Source organism: Athalia rosae, chromosome 7 (assembly GCF_917208135.1).
Source record: "Athalia rosae chromosome 7, iyAthRosa1.1, whole genome shotgun sequence".
In the NCBI taxonomy this organism is placed as follows: domain Eukaryota; kingdom Metazoa; phylum Arthropoda; class Insecta; order Hymenoptera; family Athaliidae; genus Athalia; species Athalia rosae.
Genome location: NC_064032.1, coordinates 5,136,459 through 5,155,978, shown reverse-complemented (window position 1 = coordinate 5,155,978; position 19,520 = coordinate 5,136,459). Strand labels below are relative to the sequence as shown.

Sequence of the window (19,520 nt, the reverse complement as noted above, 5' to 3'; positions counted from 1 at the left end):
TTCATCGACATCGTTGTTGTTTGTTTTCGTTACACGATTCCGTCGACCTAGTGGGTCACTGTGACCTTGACGCAAGAAAAGATGATCGAAAAATACACGTTCAGCGACCGATTTTCAAAAATTCTGTAACTTGATGAAAATGTGTCGAAAAAAATCATTCTAGGAAGCATTTTGAAGGTTGAAACTTGGACTTGAAAATAGTTTTTGAAAATTCTTCTCCAGGTCATTTTTTACTCCGTGTAGTAGGTTTGAGTATCGAGTTGCGAAACTTCGGGAATAAAACGAGTTTTTCAAAATTCTCCACGGAGCTTGAAAAAAATCGTTGATAATTTTTGAGGTAGCCATTTTGTAGCCCGAAATCTTCTCTTCAAAATGACCTCCAAAAAGTTTCACGCGCCATTTTTTGACACCGAGTTGTTCAATTTTTAGACGAGGCATGTCATTGGGGGCAAGATCGACGAGTAGACGCAAGCCAACGTAGCACGGGCCAAAAAAACAATCGATAAACTGCGTTTTCGATCTTCAAAATTGAATTACTCGGTATCAAAAAATCGCGCGTGAAACTTTTTGGAGGTCATTTTGAAGAAGAAATTTTGGGCTACAAAATGGCCGCTTCAAAAGTTTTCCGCGATTTTTCTCAAACTCCATGGAGAATTTTGAAAAACTTGTTTTATTCCCGAAGTCTCGCGACTCGGCACTCAAATTTATGCCACGGAGTCAAAAATGACCTTGCGAATGATTTTCAAAAACTATATTCAAGCCAGAGTTTGAACCTTCAAAATGCTTCTTGGAATGATTTTTTTCGACACTTTTTCATCAAGTTACAGCATTTTGAAAATCGGTATTATTTCTCCGGGTGCACCGTTAATTCTGTTGCTCAGTTTTCGCCAATTTTTCTAACCTCCTCGATCAATTTTTTCCCTCATCCGCGCGACCAAATTTCATTCGCTCCTCGACAATACATCCCGCTTCTCTATTTTCCTCCGAAATACGACTTGGTTATAAAAGTCATACACACACACACACACTCACACACATTCAGCGCAATTGTTCGCGTTTTGTGCGCCGCCTTGTATGAAAACCGCGAAAAGAAGTTTCGAGAGATCGTTTTTCGCGAAAGGCGTCGCGACGCGCCTGTTTTGTGTCGTCGGCCCTTTGTGTCTGGGTGGGTAAATATTAGCGGAGGATGATGAGGCCGAGCCCTTACCTCCCTAGACCCTCTCTCCCTCTCTCCCTCTCTCTCCGGCGGCGGCGGCGGCCCTTTCACGACATAAAGGTATACACGCGACGGCTCTACAACGTCCCGTCCCGTGCTCCCCGACGAACCTAAAGCTCATCAGGAACGTATTTGAAGTGGCTGATGATGGGCCAGGTCGATGAATGAACGAATGGGATAAAACCCGGCGATCGAGATATCCGATTTCCAAAACGAAACCACCTCCCGCTTCTTCATCCGCACGCACCTTCGAATATCCGGTTACTCGGGCGGAATCGGAGTCGGAAAAAAATTTCAACCTCGGGGCGAATCGGTTTCCATAAACCAATCGAGGCCGATCGCCGGAAGGTCCGCTCGACGGATCGGATCGCCCCGTTAAACGTGGAAAACGTCGAAAAAAGATTTATCGGTTGGAGCCCAAAAAATTATCGATAAAAAGGAACGCAACGATCGAGCTGTTTCTTTCGAGAGGAGGAAACTGGCCTTCTGGGATTTTTCGAGTCGAAAGTTGAAAATTAAAATTCCAGGAATTTTCGTGGCGAATCTGGCAGCGTCCGCAGGTAAAGTAGCGGAGCAACGTAAGAGAAAATCGGGGGACGTTCAGAAGCAAAACGGCGGTTCGGTTTCGGCGAGGAACTTTTCCGGGCGATTCCGATCCGCTTTAACGCCGTGTGTAATTCATCTGTTTCCACGCTGTGACGGCTAGTCGGTGAGAAACTTGATATCTGGTTCAAACTAAGTTACCACCTAACCCCCGGAGTCGGAGCGCGTTTACAAATAGAAACGAGCTAAATAGAAACGTAATTGGAAAGTTGCTGGATATCTGTTTGTCTAATTAAGCGAAATGGCAGGTAGATAGAAGGTAAATGAAGAACGCCGAGGCCCACGAGGCGATCTCGCAGGGTGAAACATAACCTCCGACCGAATCGTATGGAGTATCGAATTATTCCGAAGGTCGTTACTCGCAATTCTTACTTTCGTTTTCTTCACTATTCTTCACACAGTAGTAGCCGTGAATCTTTCGCTTTATCTGTAGCGTTCGTCCGAAGGTCGTTTGAAAAAGATACAATAAAAAAAATGAAGAATAAGCTGCCCGCTCGGGGTGAAGAGCGACGACGAGGAGTCGACGATCTCCGTTAAATTCTTGAAAAGATGTTCAGTCGGAAGATAGGAGATGGTTCGTGAATTTCGTACCCCGAATCTGTAGGTGGGTAGGTAGGAAGGAAGGTCGTTCCATTGCGAGTCTTATGGATGAATTCGAGGAATATTCCACGTCTCTACGTGTCCGTCGTCTGTACCATACAAATGCTAACTAAACCAGGTGCGGAGGGAACAGAATTACACAATTACTGCATAATTTCACGGCAAGTGAACCCGCTTCCGTATTATATGTACTACACCCGGTACATACGTATAACGGGGGCTATCCGCCTCGGTTGACATTCGCCATTCAAGATGTATAATTAATCGATTGATAAATTCCTCGAAGTTAAACACAGTTGAAATTATAAGCGTGTATACAGTATAGGGAAATGCGGGGCGATACGGGGGAGGGGAAGGTTGGGGGGTAGTCCAAAAATTTTGCGAATTATATTTATTTTAAATCATTAAGAGAATTTAAGGGGAATTTAAACATCATTCCGGATGCGAGAACTTATTGTGGTTTTTGCACGGATTCCTCAAGTACCTCGTATTGCCACGCGTTTTCCTATATATCATATGGGAAATTCCACGTCATTGCGACAAGCCAAAAAAAGTTTTTTTTTTTTTTACATTCTCTTGGTTCGAAACACTTTTGTGACTTTTTTTTTTCAAATTTTCGAGTCCAGCTATTTTCGCAGAGTTTTGAATTTTCGAAAACTGAAAAACTCGAATCGTTTTTTTTATTTTTCAAATATTGCAAACAGTCTATCCTCTGATTGCATGTCGATTGTCGACTTGTTTAGGAAAAAATGGAAGAAAAATTGAAAAAAAAAAAAAAGTTTAGATGAGACAAAAAAAAAAATGACAAAAAAATATAAAAATAATCTCCCCCCTTTTTTTCATAGGCGAAAAATGTTCGTAATCCACCGCAGTATCTTCGAAACTTTTTTCCAAAAAATCAATAACGTGGCGCTATAATAATTTTGAGTTTTTCAGTTTTCGAAAATCCAGAACTCGGTAACGTCCGGGGCCCCAAAATTTCGAAAAAAATAACAAAAGTGTACGTTTCAAACCAAGATTAACTATCTATAGATATAACACGCAAAGGATAAAATAATGGCGCTATAATAATTTTGAGTTTTTCAGTTTTCGAAAATCCAGAACTCGGTAACGTCCGGGGCCCAAAAATTCGAAAAAAATAACAAAAGTGTACGTTTCAAACCAAGATCAACTATCTACATAACGCAAAAAGGATCTTCGTCATTTTTTCTTTTCGCCCGAAGATCCGCTCTTCTTTTTTTCTTCCCTCTTTGAAAAAAATCAAACAAAAGCGGATCGGCCGTCAGCTGTTCGATGTACGGAATATCGGTTGCACACGGTGTACCGATAATTGTGACGAAAATTCGAAGGGCGTACGTCGCGCCAAATACGGTATTATCGGGATTACCTTAACATACGGATTGTCGCGTCCGCGTACGTACATTATATACATATGTGTATATAGAGTACGTGCCGCGGTACGTACCGTAAATCGTAATACCTTCATATATACGCGAGGATTTTGTTTTCAGCCGTTCGCACGCTGCACGTTTTCCTGCAGGGATATTACGGCAGGTTTCCCTACCTACCTGCCTGCCCACCTATCCTCGCGTTTAACTATAGTTATAATACGTACGTCCCCGCAGTTTTAGGCGGCCGTTTAAATGGCGCTTGCGCTCCGCGAATTTTAAGGGACGCGCGGCGTCGTCGGCCGTCGACGTCTCACTTGAATCTCCGTCGCGCGCCCGTCAGCCAAATCACTCGGTGAGCCCAGCTGAGGATAAGCATGTCGGGACCACATTTCGCGCGTCTTTCTAACCGATAGCAAAAAAAAACAAAAAAAAACTTTTATTCAACACCCTCGCCCGCTCTCGTCCCTCCGCACGAATCCCCCCCGAAAAATCCGACCCGCGGTCCGTCGCGCTTTGAAAACCAAAAAAAAACAAATAAATAAATAAATAAATAATTCACTCCTCCTCTCCGCGAGCGCCTTCCCTCACTTTTTTCATAACCGTGTGGCATTCGTTCTCGGCCGTCGACTTTTTTTCACGCTGTTTTGTTTTTGATTGTTTTTTGTTTTTTTGATTTTTTGTTTCCCGTACGAAACCGACGATGAAATCGCGAGGTACGAGGTGTTCCGATGTTCGTTTTAACCCGGTCAAATGTAAAACAGCGTTGGTTCGCAGTCGGTGGTCGTTATCGGAATAATCGAAGGTGACGGTGACGAGACTCACGTGTGGCCGTTTGTTTTTTCTGTACCTAAAAAAAAAAGAAACCCCGTAACCCCGGGATGTGCGGTTCAAAATCGACGTCGATCGACCTCCGCGAATCCAACGACGAATCGACGACCGCTTGGATTTAACGCGCGTTCCGAGTCAACCGGAACAACTCCGGTTGAGTGAGATTTTCGATTTATTTTTTTTTCTTCTTTTTCTCTCCACGTTGCCGACTTTTTCGAAATAACGCACGTCGAGGCGTCGAACCGCGGGGAACCAGAGAATATAATCGATCGCCTCCTCATTTATGATTAAATTTTCGATCCCGTCAAACCGACCCGCGGATCCTCCTTCCCTCCGTCCCCCTCTGCCACCGTACAACCCCCCAGTGACGACGCGCTACTGTCGCTCTACGCGCGTAGAAAACGAACAATCGAAAGTTCCGACGTTCCAAAGTGAAGCGCTCTGAAGATCGAATCTACGTACAAACCGTGGTAACGTGCGTTGGACCTTAGAAAATGGGAGTCTGATCGCCGCCCGCCCGCCCGCTCGCCCCCCCTCTCACCTCCGACCTCCGCTTCGGAGAAGAGTCAGCGTTTCCAATCGCAAGGTAAAATTGTCTCATCGACTTTGAAAAAAAAAACAAAAAAACATCCGCGCTACACTCCGCTGCACTTACACCAATTTACCTGTTATCATACCTACAATCGTATCGTCTCATCGGTGTAAAACCGGTCGGCGATGTACAACATCATCTGCATCTGCTAGATTTATTCCGATTTCATTGGAAACTTTATTCACCTGTCGATAGCAGCTGCTTTAAAATCGTTATTGTCAACCGAGCCATTCATCGAATCCGTTGCAGAGACCGATATCGTAACGGTTCGTCGAACGTTTTCAACTTTTCGTCGCCGTCGTAACGTCCTTCTGTTTCTCGCCCCCCCCCCCCCCCCTCCTCCTCCCTTATCCTGCTCCTTCTCATCTCCCGTTGCACCCCGTCGCCTCCATCTTAACGCTAGTTTTGTTTTTTTTTTTTTTCCAATCATTTTCAAAAGCACGAAACAAAAAAAAAAAGCTCGATGCACGTTCGTCGAAAAATTCGGCTATGTATAGAATCGTTGAAATTCGCTGGAATCTTTGCCGAGGATTAATTAGGGTGGGGGGTGGGGGGGTTATTTGAATTTTTGAATGAAAAAATGGTCAAAGAAACGTCGGTGTACAAGCGAAATGGAATCTACAGGTAGAGAAATATGCACGTGGCGCGAGTTTAATTTCCAAAGCAGTGAATCGGAAATTGATCGAAACGCCGCCAGAGAAACCCGTGGAGTTTCGATTGGAATGAGTTTTCACCCTCTCCGAGCGAAGGGTGGGGGGAGGGGGGAGGGGGGGGGGGGACTCGTCGCGTGATCGTGTGACGTTTAAAAAAGAAAAAAAAAAAAAAAAAACACTATCCATTTTCCGTGTGTCAACGAAATTTTTGTCCCGTTTATTTTCCTCGGTTAAAATTTGCCGCGTCGCGTCGAGTCTAGTCGCGTCGCGTGCTTGCGGCTGTGATTCTAATTACCGCTTTTCATTTCATTTTCACCCATCCGCCCTTTTTTCCTTCCCATCCGACTTTCATTACTTCTTTTGTTGAATTTTCCGAAGTCGATTGAGTCGGGGGAAGGGGGGGGGAGGGAGGGGGGAGGGGGGAGGGGGGAGGGAGGAGGGAAAAGAAGGAAATGACACTCGGCCCTGCAGGGCGATAAAGGCTACAAGGAGCAAAATAAAAGGAGAAAAGGCTGACAAATAGAAACGGGGAAATCTATATACGTCCATTCGATGAACCAAAAAACAGAAACCCTCTCCGATTTTTTCAACGATTTTTCCTACGATATATTTCTTTGATTTTTTTTCACATTTTTCTGCCTACCCATTTTGCACCTGCTAATTTTAGAAAACTCGGAACAGCGTTGTGATCAATTTTTTTTTTTTCGAAAATTTTTATTTTGATTGTGAAAAAAGTGGACAGATTTTTTTGTTTAAATTTTTTTTTTTTTTCCTAATTAACAAATAAGTCAACAATCGACGTTTGAACATGAAGAATGTTTGTCGTTGCAAAGAAAAATCGAAAAAGAGATCTGTTCACTTTTGTTTTTCAAATCAAAAATTCTTTAATTTCTTTTCTGAATTTGATTTTTTTTTCTATTTTTCTTTGTCACCACAAACATTCCTTTTTTTGGAACTCCAATCTTTAACCTATTTTAGAAAGAGAAAACTGGCAAAAAGAATTGAAAAAAATCTGTCCACTTTTTTTTTTAATAATCAAAAAAATATTTTTGTATTTTTGATTTGAAAAAAATTGATCAGGACACTGTTTAGAGTTTTTTGAAAATTCTTGGGTGAAAAATGGCTGATAAAAGAACAAATTTGAAAAAAAAAATCAAAGAGATATTCCGAAGCAAAAGCTGTGGTAAAAAAAATCAGTGAGAAAAGCGAATAAGAGGATCGCTGTTTTTGGTTCATCGAATTGACGTGAAACTCTCCGAATATTGCAGATACATATACATACATATTTTTTCTTCCCCCCGAGCAGGTTGTAATAAAATATTTTTTACGCCGAATGAATCGGAAATTCCGGCATATATACATATATATATTTATACACGGGGGGTGAAAGATTTATACAAGCTCGTATATGTATACGCTCTGGTTTATTCAAAAGCAATCGGCACGATTCCTCGTTTGTTCGGTAAATTTGTCGCGTCGCTACGGTTCATTAATTCGAGGAGAGATTCGAATCTCGCCGACGCGACATCGCGTACGAAAAGTACCCAGATACACGCCCGCGGTCCGTGGAGCTGCACACCTTCCCCCCTCCCCCTCTCTCGTCCCGTTCGAAAAAAGGACACCCGCGTGTCTACAAATATGGCCGCCGCGAATACCGCTTTACAATCGAAAACGGAGTGCAACGTCGGAAAGATCCCCGGAGTGCGAATAACGTGGAAAAAATAATGAACAATAATCAACGAAAGCGGAAAGGAGATGGCTAAAGAAAATGATATCGATCCATCGATCGATCGATCGATCGATCGGACCGTCAGTGAAACATCTGCAGTAGCGTCCCGTGCCAAACGAGAAAACAATTTATAACTCTTAAGCACGGCGAACGATCGCGATTATCGCCCTCCTTAAATCGAACACGCTGATGTGCAGCTAGTTTCCCGCACACCCACCCACCCACATCCACACACCCACCCACACACACACCTAATAATGCGCCATCTTCTCATTTTTCATACTGTTGTCGTTGACGCGTGTCCCACGGGCAAGATGGATCGCCCTTTTTATTAATGTCAACAGTTACGTCTGCATAAAGTTAGACAACACGACGCGTACACGCCGCTTTTTTATCGTCGTTGTAAACCAGGGCGATTATTCCCTCGTTGTGCGATTCCCGCAAAATTGAGACGTCCCAGAGAAAGTGAAAATTCCGTCGCTGCGCGCTACGTTTCTCACTTTTTTTATAGGTTAGGTCAGACTCCGCTTCCGCGAAACATTGTTACCCTCCCCTTCCCCCTTCCCTGCGGTATCTCGTTTGAGAAATTCGCAATCAATCGACCCCCCCCCCCCCCCGGATTACACAGAGTCCGTCCGCCGACGAATCGAATTTCATCTCTCCGCCGATTCGGAAGAAGATCCTCAGCGATTTTTGTCCGGGCGCGCTCGTCACATTACCGTAATCGAGTTCTTGGAATTTCTGAAAAATTCAACCTCCGAAACCCGCAAATCATCGCAGCGAAGCGGAACCGCACGCGAAACACCGTGGACTCGAAAAACTGACCGCCGAAAGTTGCTAAGAGGCCCGAAACGAGGGGGATTGAACGTTTTCAACTGCCCCGCACGCGGCGGCCGTTAAACCACGGTCAAAAGTCGTCCGCCAGACCGCCGAACGGAGTCGCGGATCCTCGTCTTTCGCCGCGGGCTCGACGGCAGGCAAAGTTTTTAAGAGGATCTCGCTTCAAAAGGCCTCCGTTCGTCAACGGGGATTAAGCGTTAATTCGGTTTTGTTCAACGGAACGCTAACCGCGAATCGTGTCGTGTCGCGTTTTTCCGCTTCGAAGGACGCGAAACGAACGCTTTACAGGTTAGGCAGACGTTCTACACGAACGTACGCGGATATACGCGAACCGCCGCGAGCTGAAATATCGCCCCCTTCCCCCCCCCCCCCCCCCCCACACGCCGCCCTTTTTTCTCCCCATTCATTTTTCCCCCGCGGAGATGACCGTTAAAGTTTTTCATCTCCAGAATTTGCTTCCCCCCCCCCCCCCCCCCCCCCCCCCCCCCGACCGACGATGAGGAGGATGATGTGTGCGCGGTGATGTACGGGACGAGTAGAGAAAACGAAATAACGGCAACAACAACGATAATAATAATAACAATAATAATAATAATGATCGCCCTCGGATTTCGAGTGCCGCGAAATGAGTTTTGCCAAAGTTCGCGTACACAGAGCTGCCCGGGCGTCCCTACGCATTACATCCGTGATGAGCCAGGCTCCTCGAGGAGAATATAAGCTTCCGTCTGCCGCAGGATCGCGCTACAAGCAATATCATCGCCGTGTACCAAATTGTTCCCTTTGGACGGGAATACTGCGGGCTCCTCGGGAAAAAAATTTGGCAAACTTATCCGCGGCCAGGCCGCCGCGGCGCAGCGTAACGAAAGGCAAGATTTTCACACTTTTTAGGTTAGGTATGTCTTACCGATCTCATCCGCTAGGCGGCGCTTTTCGGGGGGACCCGAAATCGAACTCGTTTTCTTGGAATCTAAAACCTCGGAATTATCTACCGTACGCGTTAGGGTGGGCCTTATTTTGGGTATGTTTGAAGTTTTTTTTGACGATGGTCCCAAATCGGTTCAAAATATATTTAAAATAATGTCCCCACGGTATTCGAAGTTTTAAGCGTGAATAACGTGTGAAAATGTAATCTCGTTCTTTGCAATTTTGTAAGTCGTTAAAATATATACTTGAAATTTTGGACTCTGTGGTTTCTTGTAGGAAATTTAACGCTCTACAAAAAAGGTTTCTTATGATTTTTCGTTAACTTTAGCGGTTCAATAGATATTCAAGGTCAAAGTTGAACGAACGGGCTTTATCAATTTGCCACACATATATTGTAAGAAATGTAATCAGAAACGTATCTTTTTATATTTTGTTATTACATATTTGATTTTTTTAATGCATCAGAAAACTATTCTCTGTGATTCTTAATTAATTGTAATACGAAATGAATTTTTTTTTTTATCCTTAGGGTATCGCCAGCAAAAATTTTGCACTAATTTAACCGCTTTTTCAGAACAGTCATTAACAATCAATAAAGCCTATACACTCAACTTTGACCTCGAATATCTATTGAACCGATAAAACTAGCGAAAAATCATAAGATACCTTTTTTTTAGAGCGTTAAATTTCCTACAAGAAACCATGTAGTCCAGAATTTTAAATAAACACGTTAACGACTTACAAAATTGCAAAGAACGAGATGACATTTTCACACGTTATTTACATTCCAAACTTCGAATACCATGGGGCACGGTTCAATATAAAAAACAAGGGTTGAAATTTCGCAGGCCTTTTTTTTTTACATATATATTATATTTCGAACCGATTTAAGACCATCGTCAAAAAAAATTCAAACATACCCAAAATAAGATCCACCCCAATACGCATTGGGAGCTCTAGAACTATACGCTTAGCGAAGTCGAAACCCCCCCCCCCCCCAAAAAATTTCGATTTCGCCAAAAATGCGACGCCAACTCGACAGCCTGGGGCCCCCGGGGGTCCGGTCGGCTGGTCAGGTTCGGCTGGGTAACACGAGCGGCCGTGTCGCACGCCATTTGAATACCCGGCCATTCGGATCGCACGACCCGGGGCGATTACAAGCCGTCACGTGTGCCTCAATCGAAAACAATTAAGACGCGGCGGCGGCGGCTCTCGTACGATCGTAATAATCACGCGAACTTTTAAATATTTTTCCGTATCCCGTTTATACCCACCTACCTTTTTCACCTACGTTTCATACGAGAGCCGCTTCGAGATCTTATCGAAGTTTCCCCCGCCCCCGCCCCCTCCGCTCCCCCCCCCCCCGTAATAATTATCGCTCTCTAGATGAGCGACGCTCGCGTTATACACCGATTACTGTTATAGTTCCGACGGCTCGTTTCCTACTTTACAATTAGACTCGTTATTTTCGAGTCACGCGGCTCCGCAACGCAACGAGTTAATTTCTCTTCATATAGGGGAGGGGGGAGGGGGCAAAATGGGGTACCCCAAAAATTTGATAAAAATTTTTCTATTTTTAAATTTGATAATATTGAAAACCAAGTATTTTTTTTTCATTGCTAACAGCATTTTATTAAATAATAAAACATAATTTACCGAAAGCAACAATTATTAATCAAATAACCACCGAAAATCGCACGTTGAAATTATGAAACAACTATAAATTACAAACAATAAACTTATTAATACTAATTTACTGAAATTTTTCACGGGTGATCACCAATAAACTTCACGTATATTTTAATTTGATTATTTTCCTTTAATTGCAAGTGAAAACGAGAAAAATCAGCATATTTAAGTCCTCGAAAACATAAGGGTTTCTTAAGTACCCCATTTTGCCCCCCCCCTCCCCTATTTCCCGCTCGATTTAAGGTACCTACGCCTCGCGAATGTGCATCACCCTGAATTAAGGATATCAATTGAGAAAAATGTTTAAAGAATAAATAATTTTTGCAACAGCGTTATTGCTTTTTTTTTTTACGGGGCGATTATCGGCACCGGGTGCTTCTGGATTTTTTTTCCGATTCGCGCTTTCTTTTTCCGAATCGCCTGCAAAGAGGGGAAAAATCGCTCGTTCCCTGACGTGGTGTTGAATAATTTTCCGAATTTGGAATCGTTGCTATATATTTTCGCTTTTTTTTCGTCCCCCCGCGAGAAAAAAAAAAAAGCAGACAGAGACAAAGAACGAGTCTAGATCGTCCTCAGCGGTTACAAGTCGGTGAGAAATCCGAGTTTCTCGCCGCCATTTTTTGAACCGGTAGGCCAATTCCGCGGCGGAATTCAATCAGTGGCGATCGGCTTCCTGGGAAGAGCGAGCGGAAAATAAGCGGAGTTGAAGAAAAGAAAGAAAAAAAGAAAAAAAGAAAAAAAAACAAAGTGGAGAGAAAATATACAGAGAAATAGAAATAGACGGAAAATCTTATCGACGGTACATCAAATTAGTATAGGTAATTGGAGGGCGCTTTTCCTACGAGGCGAGGGGGCGGGCGTAATTCACGGAATTATTCCCATCGATCCGTCACCCGCAGCGGCAGGAAATCGTAAACTCCTTTACCGCAATTTTTCTACTTCCGGCGGAGCCGCTCCTCTCGCGTAACCAATTTTTCCCTCCGCATCGGATTCGGTGAAATTTTTTTCTCCGCGCCGCAGTCGGTCGCCGATCGACCGACTTCGGAATTCCGCCGCGGCCGGTTCCGCGGACTCTACGTTCCGCTCGACTAATTCGCTCGTTTATATAAATATGTGTATGTATATATATATATCGCCGTTTCGTTGCAACCTCGCCGTCAGCCGAAGACCTTGAGTCGTATGACGGGCTCAATTATCGAACGTCCTCGTTTCAGGACGCGGGCTACAAGGATACGAAAATATCGATTCTACATTGTATTTGTTTCGCGGCACCGTAGACCGTCGCGTCCCTCACGGGACCTCCCCCGGGCTTCCACCTCGCGAAATCGGACGAGCGATCTCCTGCGCGGATTTTTCCTAAATTCTCGAAGCTAACCGTCCCCAAAAACTTTTCCAGAAACGTCCAGGGCCGGTTCGCCGAGTCCTGGGAAGCAGGAGGAAGGTCCAGGACGACCTAACCTAACCTTGAAACCCATCCGCGTGATCGTCGTTTCGTGTTTTCTCGGAATTTAGATCGTCCCGTCCCGAAGGATCCGCGTCCTTGGCGCCATTTTCTTTCACCTCAGAAGCTATTTTCGCCCGAATCCTTCGAGTTCGAAGCTGCGACGATATTATCCCGGAGGTTTTAAGGACGATTCGGCGAGCGACGCAGCGACGAAGCTGAGAGTTAACGTCCTTAGAAAGCGTTGGCCTCGGGGTCCGACACCTCCGACCTCCTCGCTGAGTAAATCTCGTAGATTTTAACGTCCGAAAATCTGGTCCTTTGACCCGCAGGACTCGCATTCCTCTCTACATTCCTTACGCTCTATGGGGGGTCCCGTTTCCCGGCGCCGGAAGTTCGCCGCGCGTCGATCGCTCTGAATATTTTATCGGCAACGTCGCCAATATGGCGGATCTTCCGGGCCTGTTCCCAACCGGTTTTCTTCCACTCTAAATTCATGGAGCCGCCTATAATCAACCCGGGGTGAAATGTCACTTTTGGGACGACGCGGACGAGGTCAGAACGTGATCCGTATGACGCGCGACCCGCCCGCTCCCTCGGAGGATCTTCGTCCTGGTGGATTAACTGAGCGACGTTTGCTGCAGGGCGATTAGCGCGAGCCACCGGCTGACCCCCATGGCGTCCCGAATTCCACGCGCTGGTCCTCGAAGTTGAAAATTGTTCGGATGCGAAAAGGTTGGAAAAAGTTGCGAAAGGAGGGAGGAGGAGGAGAAGGAGCGTGAGAAACATTGAAGGAGGAGGAAAAAGTGAGACCGTTACCCCGCGGCGGCGAAGGACGTCCCGCGGGGCGGATTTGATCCTGGGATATAATAATCGCGGGATAACGATAACTGTGCCACGGCCGGCGACGATGATATCGTATATCTGGAAGCGAGTGGAGTTGCTCGGCTGCACACGCGGCCGCAAACTCATTTTACGTCGAACCTCGCGGCGGGGTCGGTTGTCACGGGGAATCACCGGGCGCATGAAGCTTTGTGCCTATATTTAGTTCGGCTGCACACGTTCGCGGGGTAAATTATATACAGGTGAAATATGCGGCGGCGGCGGCGGCGGTGGCTATAGGCTATACGGGGTGGGTGAGAAACAAGCGGAAATTTCATGGAGAATATACCGCGCGGTAAACGAATCAACGACGCACCCGGCGAAATAATAGCGATTTTCGAAATGATGTAACTCGATGAAAAAATGTCGGAAAAAATCGTTCGGGGAAGCGTTTTGAAGGTTGAAACTCTGGCTTGAAGATAGTTTTTGAAAATTCTTCTCAAGGTCATTTTTGACTCCGTGGCATAAATTTGAGTATCGAGTTGCGAAACTTCGGAAATAAAACGAGTTTTTCAAAATTCTCCACGGAGCTTGGAAAAAATCGCGGAAAACTTTTGAGGTAGCCATTTTGTAGCCCGAAATCTCCTCTTCAAAATGATCTCCAAAAAGTTTCACGCGCCATTTTTTGACACCGAGTTATTCAATTTTTAACGATCGAAAACGCGGTTTACCGACTGATTTTTTGACCCGTGCGTGGTTGGTTTGCGTCCACTCGTCGATCCTGCCCTCGACGACATGCCTTGTCTAAAAATTGAATAACTCGGTGTCAAAAAATGGCGCGTGAAACTTTTTGGAGGTCATTTTGAAGAGGAGATTTCGGGCTACAAAATGGCCGCCTCAAAAGTTTCCCGCGATTTTTACCAAACTCCCTAGAGAATTTTGAAAAACTTGTTTTTCCCGAAGTTTCGCGACTCGTCACTCAAATTTATGCCACAGAGTCAAAAACGACCTTGGGAATAATTTTCAAAAACTATCTTCAAGCCAGAGTTCCAACCTTCAAAACGCATCCCTTATTGATTTTTTTCGACACTTTTTCACAAAGTTGGGGTATTTCGAAAATCGGCGAGCGCCGTTAATTTCGTTGAGGCGCGCGCTGTCGCGCAAAGCTCCTACGCTCGTTGGAATTTCTTGAATGAAATTAGGGAAAAACCAGGGCGATCGGGTCCCCCGTCGACTATACGAGGTTTATACACAATCTACCAAAGTGTAAAACCAGCGCGGAGGTTTGACGACACATCAAAGCGCGCGAAAACTCAACGGCCCGTACCCACCCGCTCCGCCGTTAGCGTGAGAGCGAACGCTCGATCGATTGCGTGCCCATCGCTTTCCGAATGCACGAACCTGTTACACGTATAGGTTAGGTATATAATACATGTACACCTGTACGACCCTAAGTTCGAGCGTACGGCGTTCCATATTTGCGAGTACGTTTATTACGGGCGTATGCACGTGATGTACGTCGAGGACGTATTGTAACGAGGGCTCGAAACCGGAAGGGGGTGTAGCCCCCCCTCCCCCCCCCCCCTCCACCCACGCGGAAATAGGAAAAACTCGAAAAATCATCAAAGAATTACCGCGAAATCCGATACGATAAGAAAATAAACGAGCGCGGCTTCGGGCAGAGCTGTGAGAACCGGCCTTTGAACTTCCCCTTATTATTCGTGCTCCAAATAATATTTCTCGTCACGTTGCAATTATTTTTTTCAATTTAATTTTCGTAATAACTCGAGATATCATGGCTACAATTTTTTTTCATCGGAGAACGATTTTTTTGTTTTTTCTTTGTTTTTGTTTTTCAAAAGGATACCAGGTGAATTCGGAAATTCCCGAATCTGACTTCGAAATGGTAATTACAGTGACCCAAATGACTCGAGAGTATCAATTTTTGATTCGAACATTTTTTTTGCTTATTTTTTCTATGTTTCAACGAATTTTTTGTTTCGCCATTTTGACTCCAGATTTGTTACCAGCGATTATCAGAAAAACGCGAATCTGACTTCGAAATGGTAATTATAGTGACCCAGATGACTCGAGATTATCAATTTTCAAGTCGAACTTTTTTTTTTTTTTTTTCTTTGCTTCAGCACATTTTTTGTCCCGCCATTTTGACTCCATATCAGTTACCAGCGATTATCAGAAAAACGTGGACATCCGGTGAAAACCTCGACTTTTTGTATACGGGGTGGTCGGAATAACTTATTCTTTTTTTTCCTCTGAAATCTGGAGAGAAACGGGAAGTTAAAAAAGCGTTCTTTTTTTTTATTATTATTACAATACCGCGAAGGTAATAAGTTGGCCATTTTGTCAATTTATTCATAACGAAGTAATCATCGAAATGCGACGATCGGCATATATAATTATAATCGCGCGTATATATATATATATATATATATATATATATATATATATACATGTAGTAGCAAATCGATTGTATATAACGTTAATAATTATTGTGCCGGAAATTGTCGATAGCCTAGCAGCGGATTAATGTCGTGTTGCGTCGGCTATAGGCACAATCGCTCGAATTGTTACGAGTATTTCAATTATTATCGATCCGGATTAATTTTCTACCCCACGAACTTGTAACCCTCCACTATTTTACGAGGACCTTTTCGAGCGGCTTGTACCGAATCCCTATAACCGCATAAAATGCCGATGCTTCGTGTTCGAGGGATTCTCAGTTCTTTTCATTCCTTCTTTATAGGTACGGTTATAGGTTGGGTTGGGTTGGAGGACAAAAAAAAAAACAAAAAACACACGCTCCTCGGGGACGCAATTATTTCTTACCGTTAGTCAAACTCGCTAATAGGTATAATTAATACTAATTCGCGTTTTGATTTCGAGGTTAGTTTAGGTTACCTAGGGACGGATTGCAAAAAGTAAAAATTTTTAAACATTTCTCTATCGCATAAAATGTCGTCCATCTTGTTTTTCTGTCCAAACTCGGCATCGGTCGGTAGCACAAAAACAAGATGGACGACGTACAAAAATGTTTCAGGTTAGAATACGCCAATGTTGATAACATTGAAGAACCTCAAAAATAATGATTTTCAGAGATTTTTCTTGAAGATACAAAAAATTTGTCAATACAGATTGGATGTGGGTTCGAAAGAGTGCACGTTTGGGAACCTTATGTAAAAAATTCAACATTTTTGGAACCATCTGTTTCCGTTTACAAGCGACACGGTGAATTTTATGCACAAAATGGCGTTTTTCAGCGTCCCGCGCGCCCCCTAGAAAAATTCAAAAAATCGAATCCTTAGCGGAGAACTTTCTAACGGCGACATATCTTCGATTTTTGGGGGGGGTGGCCAACAAATATTCAGTTTTTTGATCCACCCTATCATGCTACGTCGTTCGGTTTCTGGAACGGGACGGATCGCCCCCCTCCCCCGGCAAAGTAGATTGACGAGATTGGCCGCGCGTAAACAGACCCGCTTCCGGTGGTCCTTGAACCTGTAAAAGCCGGTTAACGAGGCGCCGAATATTCGAGGTGACTCGGCCTTTGTCGCCCGAGACCGATATAAGGGCTTTTTTTCTTCAGCTCCGGGTACATAGGAAGGCCCTTGCAACCGCGTCGTCGAAAGGCGTCTCCGTACAATGCTCTTGTACGGGATGAGAAAATTCGCTTTCAACGCCCCCCTCCCCCCCCCCCCCCCCTTCGCCACCCCCCACCCCACCCCACGTCACTTTTCTTCTCGATTCTACGTCGCGCGATCCTCGATTCGAACGTATGTACGTATATAGGTACGCGTAATTGAACCTGCAGCCGCGAATAGGTTAGGAGCTCTCTCTCCCGCGCCTCCGCGTCTCCCCGCGCTAACGCGGAGATGTCGGATTTGCGAGAGGACTCGAAGCGGAATAATAACCCAGAAGACGACGATCACCGCGAGTGATCTCTGTGTACCGAATATTCCCGCGAATCCTCCTCTCCTCCTCTCCCGACCCGGTGAGGTTAGGGTAGGACGCGGAGGCTTCCCGAAAACTGCCAAATAAATTAAAGGAGCTGAGGTCAAGTCCTTCCGTTTCTCGGTATCTCCCCCCCCCCCCTCCCCCCCTACCTCTTCCCTCTTCTTTTCCACCCCATCCTGTCAGTAACGCCGAACGCGGTTGATAACGACCAACGAGTCGCGTGCCCTACGCACATTTCTTCGCGCGAAGATATATCCGATTTTTGTGGAAAGGACGAGGCCTCTCAAGGATATTTTTCGGGGCGATTCGGAGACGGAGGGGAAGCAGACTCGCCGACTCGGTACGACGTGCGTTTGTCAGGAATATATAATTAGGAATCGAAAAATTTCGACTCGTAAAAATTCGTTGGATTTTTAGAGTCGGATCGATTCGCCGAGCGGTTCGAAAATAATTTAAGCCGGACGGACCGCGTGCGTCCCGACCCCGAAGAAGCGAGGGAAAAGTATTGTTGATAAGAGAATCGGCGATAATAAATATGCAAATGCGTCGTTTCCGGTCAGATAGGAGCTACCGGATTCCGACTGGTCTAGGTATATATGAATACATATGCCTATAGATCTGGCGGTGGGTTCTGTCAAACCGAACGTGATCGCAGGAGTCCTCGGAACGACCGACGACGTCGAATCGGCCCGTCCGCGCCCGCCGAACAAAAAAGAGGACGAGATCTTATCGCGCGAACTTTCCCGAGGGTCTTTTGAAGGGTCGCGAGATCCGAGGATCGTGATCCCGACGATCAACCGGGATATATCTTTGGGATCGCTCAGGAAGCTCGGGAACAACTCGTTGTTTTAAATACACCAGCAGGAGCGGCGGAAGAAGCGGCGAATCTTCACAACGCCGCGCGGCTGATTTATATCTCGAAACAAAATGGCGCTCACCCTTTTGTGACGTTAATATTGTTTTGAGATCAAACTAACGCATTATCGCCTTCGATTAATCTGTCGTCTCGCGACCCTCGGTATTCCTGTGATCGCTAAATAAGGGCGACTAAAAGAACCAGAAACGACGATGCTGTTTCACTGGTTTACTGTCGCCTCCAGTTTTCGCGGCCTCGAGCGAGCGGCGGCCATCTTGTCGTCGAGGAGATTAATACAAGATGGCCGCCCAGACTGCGTTCGTCGATTGACGTCAGAAAATACTTGTTCAAAACATGGCGGCCGCCTTTCGGGCCACGAAAACTGGTGACAGAAAAATCGGAGGACCCTTTAAGGCGCGATTTGGCGAAGGTCTAAATTTGCGGGGTTGCCGTCTTGCAGGCGCCGCGAGTAAGTTCGAGGTAATAAAAATAAAAAATTTTGCTTTCAGGATGCGCCGGAGATGACTAGGCATTAAAAAGAGGGTGGAGTGGTTCTCGGATCCGGAGGAATAGGGGATGGAGGTGAACGGGACGGAAAGCAGCCTAAATGGCACGGACAACAACCGGACCGTCACTTCCGTTTACACCATCGGCACGGATTTCATCACTAAATGGTGAGTCCCTCGGACCAACCTACGGAATTCTGTACCTCAAAAAGGTTGTTTTCTTTCCGCCCCTCTGGTCCAATTCCTTCTAGAATTTCCCCCTTCAAAAATTCACTCCAACTATAGACGTTACCCTTACGTACCTAACCTAACCTCTACGGTGTCCGTGCGAATTTTTCCACAAGTTTTTCGAAACTCCTGCGAACGTGCGGGGAGACGAAGCGAGGGGAAAACTCGGCGGGGTCCGGAGGGAAATTCGGACGCGTAGTCGCGGTCAAATTTAACAAGTAAATAATCGCCCGCGGCCGCTTTCGAGGGGTCGAGAGCGAGGGACGCGGAGTTTCAAATCTGGGTGCGAAAGAAAATAGCCTGGAGTGGGTTGAGGCGAGCACCTACCAGAAGGACGAGATAAAAAAGAGAGCGAGAAACTGCTGGGGGGCGGGGTAAAAATTTTCTGCGTAAAACGTGGCCACGGCTAGGTTTTCATCCCTCGAGAAAGGACGCCCGGTAGTGTCGGTGTATACGTGAGAAGAGAAAAAGTCCTTCGAGTCTCCGCGGGTCCTCGTCCTTTTTTTTTTCAATTCAGGATCTTCGCTCAAACTAGGTCCTCTCACGTACAACCAACGGGAAGAGGTACCCGGAAATCTTCGCGAAATTTCCTCCACTTCGGCTTCTAATTCGATCGGTTTCTTTTTCTTT

General features: G+C 45.4%; 1 protein-coding gene across 2 annotated transcripts in view; it reads left to right on the top strand.

Annotated features, from left to right (window-relative positions):
• The window catches only part of LOC105684959 (5-hydroxytryptamine receptor 2A), a 46,305-nt gene that overhangs the window by 695 nt on the left and 26,090 nt on the right, over positions 1–19,520 (top strand). Inside the window, exons 1-2 of one of the 2 annotated variants that reach the window (XM_020853690.2) lie at positions 711–5,224; positions 18,666–18,830. In XM_020853690.2, the coding sequence (XP_020709349.2) occupies positions 18,733–18,830 (98 nt within the window). In that variant the 5' untranslated portion in view covers positions 711–5,224; positions 18,666–18,732. Of the gene's footprint in view, positions 1–710; positions 5,225–18,665; positions 18,831–19,520 lie in introns of those variants that run through there. The other variant, XM_048659057.1, reaches the window with a different exon arrangement.